Here is a 13,995-nt window from a genome sequence, read left to right as displayed (position 1 = left end):
ACACACTCCCAAAGATAACACTGCAAACTCACCCCCAAACACTACACACATTACTCACTCCTACACACTACCAAACACTACACACTTCCAAAGATAACACTGCCAACTCACTCCCAAACACTACACACACTACTCACTCCTACACACTATCCAACACTACACACACTACTCCCTCCTACACACTACCAAACACTACACACACTACTCACTCCTACACACTATCCAACACTACACACTCCCAAAGATAACACTGCCAACTCACTCCCAAACACTACACACATTACTCCCTCCTACACACCACCAAACACTACACACACTACTCACACCTATACACTACCAAACACTACACACTTCCAAAGATAACACTGACAACTCACTCCCAAACACTACACACATTACTCCCTCCTACACACCACCAAACACTACACACACTACTCACTCCTACACACTACCAAACACTACACACTCCCAAAGATAACACTGCCAACTCACTCCCAAACACTACACACATTACTCCCTCCTACACACCACCAAACACTACACACACTACTCACACCTATACACTACCAAACACTACACACTTCCAAAGATAACACTGACAACTCACTCCCAAACACTACACACATTACTCCCTCCTACACACCACCAAACACTACACACACTACTCACTCCTACACACTACCAAACACTACACACTCCCAAAGATAACACTGCCAACTCACTCCCAAACACTACACACATTACTCCCTCCTACACACCACCAAACACTACACACACTACTCACTCCTACTCAATCCCAAACACTACACACATTACTCCCTCCTACACACTACCAAACACTACACACTCCCAAAGATAACACTGCCAACTCACTCCCAAACACTACACACACTACTCACTCCTACACACTCCCAAACACTACACACATTACTCCCTCCTACACACCACCAAACACTACACACTACTCACTCCCAAACACTACACACATTCCTCCCTCCTACACACTACCAAACACTACACACTCCCAATGATAACACTGTCAACTCACTCCCAAACACTACACACACTACTCACTCCTACACACTACCAGACACTACACACACTACTCCCTCCTACACACTACCAAACACTACACACTCCCAAAGATAACACTGCCAACTCACTCCCAAACACTACACACATTACTCCATCCTACACACCACCAAACACTACACACTTCCAAAGATAACACTGCCAACTCACTCCCAAACACTACACACACTACTCACTCCTACACACTATCCAACACTACACACACTACTCCCTCCTACACACTACCAAACACTACACACACTACTCACTCCTACACATTACCAAACACTACACACTCCCAAAGATAACACTGCCAACTCACTCCCAAACACTACACACATTACTCCCTCCTACACACCACCAAACACTACACACACTACTCACACCTATACACTACCAAACACTACACACTCCCAAAGATAACACTGTCAACTCACTCCCAAACACTACACACACTACTCACTCCTACACACTACCAGACACTACACACACTACTCCCTCCTACACACTACCAAACACTACACACTCCCAAAGATAACACTGCCAACTCACTCCCAAACACTACACACATTACTCCATCCTACACACCACCAAACACTACACACTTCCAAAGATAACACTGCCAACTCACTCCCAAACACTACACACACTACTCACTCCTACACACTATCCAACACTACACACACTACTCCCTCCTACACACTACCAAACACTACACACACTACTCACTCCTACACACTACCAAACACTACACACTCCCAAAGATAACACTGCCAACTCACTCCCAAACACTACACACATTACTCCCTCCTACACAACACCAAACACTACACACACTACTCACACCTATACACTACCAAACACTACACACTTCCAAAGATAACACTGACAACTCACTCCCAAACACTACACACATTACTCCCTCCTACACACCACCAAACACTACACACACTACTCACTCCTACACACTACCAAACACTACACACTCCCAAAGATAACACTGCCAACTCACTCCCAAACACTACACACATTACTCCCTCCTACACACCACCAAACACTACACACACTACTCACTCCTACTCAATCCCAAACACTACACACATTACTCCCTCCTACACACTACCAAACACTACACACTCCCAAAGATAACACTGCCAACTCACTCCCAAACACTACACACACTACTCACTCCTACACACTCCCAAACACTACACACATTACTCCCTCCTACACACCACCAAACACTACACACTACTCACTCCCAAACACTACACACATTCCTCCCTCCTACACACTACCAAACACTACACACTCCCAAAGATAACACTGTCAACTCACTCCCAAACACTACACACACTACTCACTCCTACACACTACCAGACACTACACACACTACTCCCTCCTACACACTACCAAACACTACACACTCCCAAAGATAACACTGCCAACTCACTCCCAAACACTACACACATTACTCCATCCTACACACCACCAAACACTACACACTTCCAAAGATAACACTGCCAACTCACTCCCAAACACTACACACACTACTCACTCCTACACACTATCCAACACTACACACACTACTCCCTCCTACACACTACCAAACACTACACACACTACTCACTCCTACACACTACCAAACACTACACACTCCCAAAGATAACACTGCCAACTCACTCCCAAACACTACACACATTACTCCCTCCTACACACCACCAAACACTACACACACTACTCACACCTATACACCACCAAACACTACACACTTCCAAAGATAACACTGACAACTCACTCCCAAACACTACACACATTACTCCCTTCTACACACTACCAAACACTACACACACTACTCACTCCTACACAGTACCAAACACCACACACTCCCAAAGATAACACTGCCAACTCACTCCTAAACACTACACACACTACTCCCTCCTACACATTACCAAACACTACACACACTACTCACTCCAAAACACTACCAAACACTACACACACTACTCACACCTATACACTACCAAACACTACACACTCCCAAAGATAACACTGCCAACTCACTCCCAAACACTACACACATTACTCCCTCCTACACACTACCAAACACTACACACACTACTCACTCCAAAACACTACCAAACACTACACACACTACTCACACCTATACACTACCAAACACTACACACTCCCAAAGATAACACTGCCAGCTCACTCCTAAACACTACACACACTACTCACACCTATACACTACCAAACACTACACACTCCCAAAGATAACACTGCCAACTCACTCCTACACACTACACACATTACTCCCTCCTACACACCACCAAACACTACACTCACTACTCACTCCTACACACTACCAAACACCACACACTCCCAAAGATAACACTGCCAACTCACTCCTAAACACTACACACACTACTCCCTCCTACACATTACCAAACACTACACACACTACTCACTCCAACACACTACCAAACACTACCCACACTACTCACACCTATACACTACCAAACACTACACACTCCCAAAGATAACACTGCAAACTCACCCCCAAACACTACACACATTACTCACTCCTACACACTACCAAACACTACACACTTCCAAAGATAACACTGCCAACTCACTCCCAAACACTACACACACTACTCACTCCTACACACTATCCAACACTACACACACTACTCCCTCCTACACACTACCAAACACTACACACACTACTCACTCCTACACACTATCCAACACTACACACTCCCAAAGATAACACTGCCAACTCACTCCCAAACACTACACACATTACTCCCTCCTACACACCACCAAACACTACACACACTACTCACACCTATACACTACCAAACACTACACACTTCCAAAGATAACACTGACAACTCACTCCCAAACACTACACACATTACTCCCTCCTACACACCACCAAACACTACACACACTACTCACTCCTACACACTACCAAACACTACACACTCCCAAAGATAACACTGCCAACTCACTCCCAAACACTACACACATTACTCCCTCCTACACACCACCAAACACTACACACACTACTCACACCTATACACTACCAAACACTACACACTTCCAAAGATAACACTGACAACTCACTCCCAAACACTACACACATTACTCCCTCCTACACACCACCAAACACTACACACACTACTCACTCCTACACACTACCAAACACTACACACTCCCAAAGATAACACTGCCAACTCACTCCCAAACACTACACACATTACTCCCTCCTACACACCACCAAACACTACACACACTACTCACTCCTACTCAATCCCAAACACTACACACATTACTCCCTCCTACACACTACCAAACACTACACACTCCCAAAGATAACACTGCCAACTCACTCCCAAACACTACACACACTACTCACTCCTACACACTCCCAAACACTACACACATTACTCCCTCCTACACACCACCAAACACTACACACTACTCACTCCCAAACACTACACACATTCCTCCCTCCTACACACTACCAAACACTACACACTCCCAATGATAACACTGTCAACTCACTCCCAAACACTACACACACTACTCACTCCTACACACTACCAGACACTACACACACTACTCCCTCCTACACACTACCAAACACTACACACTCCCAAAGATAACACTGCCAACTCACTCCCAAACACTACACACATTACTCCATCCTACACACCACCAAACACTACACACTTCCAAAGATAACACTGCCAACTCACTCCCAAACACTACACACACTACTCACTCCTACACACTATCCAACACTACACACACTACTCCCTCCTACACACTACCAAACACTACACACACTACTCACTCCTACACATTACCAAACACTACACACTCCCAAAGATAACACTGCCAACTCACTCCCAAACACTACACACATTACTCCCTCCTACACACCACCAAACACTACACACACTACTCACACCTATACACTACCAAACACTACACACTCCCAAAGATAACACTGTCAACTCACTCCCAAACACTACACACACTACTCACTCCTACACACTACCAGACACTACACACACTACTCCCTCCTACACACTACCAAACACTACACACTCCCAAAGATAACACTGCCAACTCACTCCCAAACACTACACACATTACTCCATCCTACACACCACCAAACACTACACACTTCCAAAGATAACACTGCCAACTCACTCCCAAACACTACACACACTACTCACTCCTACACACTATCCAACACTACACACACTACTCCCTCCTACACACTACCAAACACTACACACACTACTCACTCCTACACACTACCAAACACTACACACTCCCAAAGATAACACTGCCAACTCACTCCCAAACACTACACACATTACTCCCTCCTACACACCACCAAACACTACACACACTACTCACACCTATACACTACCAAACACTACACACTTCCAAAGATAACACTGACAACTCACTCCCAAACACTACACACATTACTCCCTCCTACACACCACCAAACACTACACACACTACTCACTCCTACACACTACCAAACACTACACACTCCCAAAGATAACACTGCCAACTCACTCCCAAACACTACACACATTACTCCCTCCTACACACCACCAAACACTACACACACTACTCACTCCTACTCAATCCCAAACACTACACACATTACTCCCTCCTACACACTACCAAACACTACACACTCCCAAAGATAACACTGCCAACTCACTCCCAAACACTACACACACTACTCACTCCTACACACTCCCAAACACTACACACATTACTCCCTCCTACACACCACCAAACACTACACACTACTCACTCCCAAACACTACACACATTCCTCCCTCCTACACACTACCAAACACTACACACTCCCAAAGATAACACTGTCAACTCACTCCCAAACACTACACACACTACTCACTCCTACACACTACCAGACACTACACACACTACTCCCTCCTACACACTACCAAACACTACACACTCCCAAAGATAACACTGCCAACTCACTCCCAAACACTACACACATTACTCCATCCTACACACCACCAAACACTACACACTTCCAAAGATAACACTGCCAACTCACTCCCAAACACTACACACACTACTCACTCCTACACACTATCCAACACTACACACACTACTCCCTCCTACACACTACCAAACACTACACACACTACTCACTCCTACACACTACCAAACACTACACACTCCCAAAGATAACACTGCCAACTCACTCCCAAACACTACACACATTACTCCCTCCTACACACCACCAAACACTACACACACTACTCACACCTATACACCACCAAACACTACACACTTCCAAAGATAACACTGACAACTCACTCCCAAACACTACACACATTACTCCCTTCTACACACTACCAAACACTACACACACTACTCACTCCTACACAGTACCAAACACCACACACTCCCAAAGATAACACTGCCAACTCACTCCTAAACACTACACACACTACTCCCTCCTACACATTACCAAACACTACACACACTACTCACTCCAAAACACTACCAAACACTACACACACTACTCACACCTATACACTACCAAACACTACACACTCCCAAAGATAACACTGCCAACTCACTCCCAAACACTACACACATTACTCCCTCCTACACACTACCAAACACTACACACACTACTCACTCCAAAACACTACCAAACACTACACACACTACTCACACCTATACACTACCAAACACTACACACTCCCAAAGATAACACTGCCAGCTCACTCCTAAACACTACACACACTACTCACACCTATACACTACCAAACACTACACACTCCCAAAGATAACACTGCCAACTCACTCCTAAACACTACACACATTACTCCCTCCTACACACCACCAAACACTACACTCACTACTCACTCCTACACACTACCAAACACCACACACTCCCAAAGATAACACTGCCAACTCACTCCTAAACACTACACACACTACTCCCTCCTACACATTACCAAACACTACACACACTACTCACTCCAACACACTACCAAACACTACCCACACTACTCACACCTATACACTACCAAACACTACACACTCCCAAAGATAACACTGCAAACTCACCCCCAAACACTACACACATTACTCACTCCTACACACTACCAAACACTACACACTTCCAAAGATAACACTGCCAACTCACTCCCAAACACTACACACACTACTCACTCCTACACACTATCCAACACTACACACACTACTCCCTCCTACACACTACCAAACACTACACACACTACTCACACCTATACACTACCAAACACTACACACTTCCAAAGATAACACTGACAACTCACTCCCAAACACTACACACATTACTCCCTCCTACAAACCACCAAACACTACACACACTACTCACTCCTACACACTACCAAACACTACACACTCCCAAAGATAACACTGCCAACTCACTCCCAAACACTACACACATTACTCCCTCCTACACACCACCAAACACTACACACACTACTCACTCCTACTCAATCCCAAACACTACACACATTACTCCCTCCTACACACTACCAAACACTACACACTCCCAAAGATAACACTGCCAACTCACTCCCAAACACTACACACACTACTCACTCCTACACACTCCCAAACACTACACACATTACTCCCTCCTACACACCACCAAACACTACACACTACTCACTCCCAAACACTAAACACATTCCTCCCTCCTACACACTACCAAACACTACACACTCCCAAAGATAACACTGTCAACTCACTCCCAAACACTACACACACTACTCACTCCTACACACTACCAGACACTACACACACTACTCCCTCCTACACACTACCAAACACTACACACTCCCAAAGATAACACTGCCAACTCACTCCCAAACACTACACACATTACTCCATCCTACACACCACCAAACACTACACACTTCCAAAGATAACACTGCCAACTCACTCCCAAACACTACACACACTACTCACTCCTACACACTATCCAACACTACACACACTACTCCCTCCTACACACTACCAAACACTACACACACTACTCACTCCTACACACTACCAAACACTACACACTCCCAAAGATAACACTGCCAACTCACTCCCAAACACTACACACATTACTCCCTCCTACACACCACCAAACACTACACACACTACTCACACCTATACACTACCAAACACTACACACTTCCAAAGATAACACTGACAACTCACTCCCAAACACTACACACATTACTCCCTTCTACACACTACCAAACACTACACACACTACTCACTCCTACACAGTACCAAACACCACACACTCCCAAAGATAACACTGCCAACTCACTCCTAAACACTACACACACTACTCCCTCCTACACATTACCAAACACTACACACACTACTCACTCCAAAACACTACCAAACACTACACACACTACTCACACCTATACACTACCAAACACTACACACTCCCAAAGATAACACTGCCAACTCACTCCCAAACACTACACACATTACTCCCTCCTACACACTACCAAACACTACACACACTACTCACTCCAAAACACTACCAAACACTACACACACTACTCACTCCTACACACTACCAAACACTACACACTCCCAAAGATAACACTGCCAACTCACTCCCAAACACTACACACATTACTCCCTCCTACACACCACCAAACACTACACACACTACTCACAGCTATATACACTACCAAACACTACACACTCCCAAAGATAACACTGCCAGCTCACTCCTAAACACTACACACACTACTCACACCTATACACTACCAAACACTACACACTCCCAAAGATAACACTGCCAACTCACTCCTAAACACTACACACATTACTCCCTCCTACACACCACCAAACACTACACACACTACTCACTCCTACACACTGCCAAACACCACACACTCCCAAAGATAACACTGCCAACTCACTCCTAAACACTACACACACTACTCCCTCCTACACATTACCAAACACTACACACACTACTCACTCCAACACACTACCAAACACTACCCACACTACTCACACCTATACACTACCAAACACTACACACTCCCAAAGATAACACTGCAAACTCACCCCCAAACACTACACCCATTACTGCCTCCTACACACCACCAAACACTACACACACTACTCACTCCTACACACTACCAAACACTACACACACTACTCACTCCTACACACTACCAAACACTACACACACTACTCACTCCTATACACTACCAAACACTACACACTCCCAAAGATAACACTGCCAACTCACTCCCAAACACTACACATTACTCCCTCCTACACATTACCAAACACTACACACTACTCACTCCTACTCACTCCCAAACACTACACACATTACTCCCTCCTACACACCACCAAACACTACACACACTACTCACTTCTACACACTACCAAACACTACTCACTCCTACACACTATGGAGGTTGGTGTTTCTCTTTGGATTTGGTTAGTGTGCGGTTTGTTGTGAGGCGTCTGATTATAAATGAATCGGTACAGAAAGTGTTAGGTATTCACCAGCAGCTGCTGTCAGGTGTGCACTCGAACCACGACCTGCTGATTACTGTGATTCATCCGAACCCTATCTGTGTGTAAACAGCCCCTCATCATCACAGACCACACCCTCCAGAACCTCCACACTCATCACACTCTCGTAAACACTTCAGCAGCGTTCCTGAGTACCTGCTCCTCTTCCTGCAGTTCACCTCCAGACATACTGCCCCCTGTTTACCCGCCGGTACTGCAGAGTGTCAGCAGTGCTCGGGCTGGAGTCTCTGGCTTCTCGGCAGGTTCTGAGGGAGGCCTTCTCCCAGTCTGAACTGCTCACGGCAAAGGAGAAGCACCGCAGGACCCAGGAGCTCCTACAGGTACAGGTTCTGATGATTCTGTGCTGACCAACTGCAGATGACATTTTATACCCAACATCAGATTATCTGTGGTAAAGCTGTTTAGACGCTGGAGCATAGGTACAGGTACAGTAGTATAGTATACTCAGATAGAGAGAGTAACAGTAGAGACGGACGGGAAGGATGGGAGTGATACTGTAGGACTGAGGTCTAAAGAACACTGGTACTGATATCTGGCAGGATTAGGTACCAGTGAAGGTGTTTGGGATGGAGGGCAGGACCTGGGTCAGGGTGCAGTAATGACTGTGTTTCTGCAGCAGGTGGAGGAGGTTTGGCGTGAGGCCAGGTGGATGGGGGAGGTTCTTCAGCGCGCTCGAGATAAACAGCAGCCAGCAGGAGTAAGTCTAAGTTCCATTATCAACATCACCAAGGAGAGCATCCCTGAGAAAACACCTTCTACCTCCTTTCAGCCCAACTTCCTGCCCTCACCTGTCCCGTCGCCTGTCCCGTCGCCTGTCACGTCGCCTGTCACGTCGCCTGTCACGTCACCTGTCACGTCGCCTGTCCCGTCTCCATGCACCAGCAGGAAACATTCAGGTAGCAGAAAGTATTTAAAAACTGCACATAAAAATAGCTGCACCCAGAAGGAAAAGTTGTCTGAAAGAAGATAAAATTTACTACAAACGATCTGCAGTTTTCTCCTACAGGTCCTGCAGACTGGTGCAGACGTGCTGTAGTATCTGTAGCGTCTTCAAGGTAAGCAGCAGCAGTGTGTGGACGATAATTGTCCTGCTGGAATAGAGAGCAGAGTGTTAAGTGAAGCTAGGACCAATGACTCATTAACATAACGTTAGGCTGTTAAAGTGATCTGGTATCATACACAATTACACCCAACACCATGAGATCAGATCTTCTGGTCATGAGAAAATAAACTGATCTTGGTGTTGATTCCTTCTGGGTACAACTGTTTCTTTAAAGATGAGTGAATACAGTCATTCATGTTTAGCACATTGTACTAGCCTCTCTCTCTTTCTCTCTCTCTCTCCCTCTCCGTATCTCTGTCTCTCTCTCTCTCCCTCTCTCCCTCCCTCTCCGTATCTCTCACTCTGTCTGTATCTCTCTCTCTCTCCGTCTCTCTCCGTATCTCTGTCTCTTTCTCTGTATCTCTCTCTCTCTCTCTCTGTCTTTGTATCTCTCTCTGTATCGCTCTCTCTCTGTCAGATGAAGGTTCCTTGGAGGTTTTCCTCACTCCTGACAGTAATTATGGCTCCAGTAGAGCACAGAGTCCACCAGAACTCGACCTCCTGCCCCCCGTTGCCCCCTCCCACACCGACCACACCCCGCCAGACCTCCTGCAGACTGGAACCGGGGTCAGGGGGGTGGGACTGCAGATGATTGACAGTGACTTCGTCCTGCCTAGTCGTCAGATAGATCTGTTACGGATCACAGAGAAAAAAACTGCACTGTGCATCCGGACCAGCAGTCTCGAGTACCCGTCTTCCGTCTCGACGGCAACTGCATTCACAAGCCCCTCCCCACGTCCAGCAGCAGTGGACCGCTGTCGTCCCACCCTCGAGTCCCGCACCCTATCAGAGGATGGCGGGATACAGCGAGTGACCGCCCACTCGCCAAACTCCACCCACCTGTCCTGCTATACCACTCTCAGAGTGTATCCGCAGTACCACACCGGCCTGCCCCGGGACACTAGTGTCCAGGTAAGACCCGCCCCAGTAACACTGCCTCACTCTGAGACTCCGCCCCCTCTCTGGGATTAGTCCTCATCACCTCTGTGTGTGTGTGTTCTCTCTGCAGCTGCGGGCGACGATACACACGTCTGCACGGGAGATGGTGCAGCTGGTGGTTCAGGAAATAAGTGGAGTGTGTTCACGCCTGCAGGCCGCCGTCGGGCAGTGTGTGTACGGGGCGGGGCAGTGTGTGTATGGGGCGGGGCACTGTGTGTATGGGGCGGGGCACTGTGTGTATGGGGCGGGGCACTGTGTGTATGGGGCGGGACTGGGTGTGTACGGGGTGGAGCAGCTGGAGAACTTTGGGCTGGTTCTGGTGATGGATGGTCTGGAAAAGTGGCTTCAGGACGATTTCTGCCCCCTGACCCTCCAGAACCCCTGGACCCGCGGGACACTCTGTATCCGCTTCAAACAGCAACCACCACTCCCCCTGCAGTTCAGCATGGGTACTGCAGTCTAACACACACATACACGCACACACACACTATACTCACCATACACACACATACACAAACACACACTTACACAAACACTCACACACACAGTTACACAAACACACACTGACCTGTGCAGCTAATTTGGTAAAGAGCAGCAGATCAAAGAGAAGAGAATAAAGTGATCAGAACCGACTCGGCCCTTCTGATCCGAACTCACCTCCACCTTCATACGTGTGTAAGAGTGTGAGAGTGTGTGTGTGTGTGTGTTGTGTGTGTGTTGCGTGAGTGTGTGTGTTGTGTGAGAGTGTGTGTGTGTGTGTGTGTGTGTGTGTGTTAGTTATACTGTAGCACTTTGCATTTCTACTGTTGATTTTATTGGATCTGACTGAGATCAATTAAACAGATGTACAGTAAAGTTTTACACTGAAGAACCTGAACTGACTCCTGCCTCTGTCTGACTGTACTGGGAAGAGGGTGTGGTAGGTAGAGGGTGTGGTAGGGGGAGGGTGTGGTGAGGGGAGAGGGGGTGGTAAGAAGAGGGTGTGGTGGGGGAGAGGGTTTGGTGGGGGGAGAGGGTGAGTGATGATTGGTCAGCAGAAGCTCAGCTGATAAAGAATCAGAGTAAAAGTAAGAATAAGAGGCTCTTCAGAACCTGGGCAGGTAAAATATCTGTGATGCTGGAGGTGTGGTGTGTTGATCACCTGCTCTGACTGTCTGTGATTGAGCATGTGTGTGTGTGTGTGTGTGTGGCCCCCTGGGGCCCATAACCCTCTGAGGCTCCTATAAAGCTCTTGGCAGGGCTGTTTGAAGTTTTTATGAAGCGCTGTGTTATTGTTCCCTGGAGAGGCCGGCCTGTGAGCTGGCGCCTTGCTGCCCTACACCACTGCCAGGAGGAGGGGTGTGTGTGTGTGTGTGAGTGAGTGAGTGAGTGTGTGTGTGTGTGTGTGTGTGGTAGGGTTGTATAGCAGTAGTTTAATGGGAGTTCAGTGAACGCTGCTACTTGAGCTCTCAGGAATTCCAGGCGTGTTTTGGGGAATTCTGTTTTGTAGATGAAGTCGATCACTTTCAGAATAAATGATTTTTTCCACAGCATCGTTTTCCAACAACAGTCACAGTTGCTCATCTACAACACTCACTCTTTATCCTGAAAACAAGTTTATATAACAAACAGTGGAAATGTGCAAAATCTGGAGATGCTGAAGTGCTGCTAGTGTTGCTGTCTGTCATCCAGGTATGATCGGCTCCTGGACTCTGTTTGAATGGCAGGGGCAGAAAAAATATATTTATATAAAAATATACTCTCATGTCTCCTGTCCGGCCAGACTGATGGAGTTTCTGAAGTCAGCTCTTCTCCACCCATCACCCACCACCACAGATCAGCTGCTCCATCCATCTTACTCTCCACTACAGATTACATCCAAGCTCACATAAACTATAACTGCTCCCATTAGTGGAGCTGCTATACTCCTGAATATATAAAACCTATGTGGATGTATAAAAGACTTTTTACATTTTAATTTAAAAGCTGTTTGATCAGTGGTAGGATGGTCCCCCCTTTAATGTGAGTCTTGGTCCTCCCAAGGTTTCTTCCTCCTCCTGCAGCTCTGAGGGAGTTTTTCACTGGGGGTTCTGTATTCTGTATTTTCTATGTTTAATGTTTTGTCTGATTCTTTGTCCTGTGATCACGTTTCTGTAAAGCTGCTTTGTGACATCAGTTGTAAAAAGCGCTATACAAATAAATTTGTTTTGATTTGATTTGACTCTTTATACGCAAACAGTAAATTAATTAAT

General features: G+C 46.5%; 1 protein-coding gene across 17 annotated transcripts in view; it reads left to right on the top strand.

Annotated features, from left to right (window-relative positions):
* The window catches only part of LOC103021387 (ankyrin repeat and fibronectin type-III domain-containing protein 1), a 314,758-nt gene that overhangs the window by 96,157 nt on the left and 204,606 nt on the right, over positions 1 to 13,995 (top strand). Inside the window, exons 18-22 of one of the 17 annotated variants that reach the window (XM_049474014.1) lie at positions 9,877 to 10,043; positions 10,340 to 10,420; positions 10,493 to 10,619; positions 11,244 to 11,737; positions 11,835 to 12,645. The exons of 14 other annotated variants lie outside the window; for them this stretch is intronic. In XM_049474014.1, the coding sequence (XP_049329971.1) occupies positions 9,877 to 10,043; positions 10,340 to 10,420; positions 10,493 to 10,619; positions 11,244 to 11,737; positions 11,835 to 12,227 (1,262 nt within the window). In that variant the 3' untranslated portion in view covers positions 12,228 to 12,645. Of the gene's footprint in view, positions 1 to 9,876; positions 10,044 to 10,339; positions 10,620 to 11,243; positions 11,738 to 11,834; positions 12,646 to 13,995 lie in introns of those variants that run through there. 2 more of the 17 variants (XM_049473997.1, XM_049474013.1) reach the window with 2 other exon arrangements.

This window comes from Astyanax mexicanus, unplaced genomic scaffold, assembly GCF_023375975.1.
Source record: "Astyanax mexicanus isolate ESR-SI-001 unplaced genomic scaffold, AstMex3_surface scaffold_50, whole genome shotgun sequence".
Lineage (NCBI taxonomy): Eukaryota > Metazoa > Chordata > Actinopteri > Characiformes > Acestrorhamphidae > Astyanax > Astyanax mexicanus.
The sequence above is the reverse complement of the archived record's forward strand: the minus strand, read 5'-3'. Positions and strand labels throughout refer to the sequence as shown.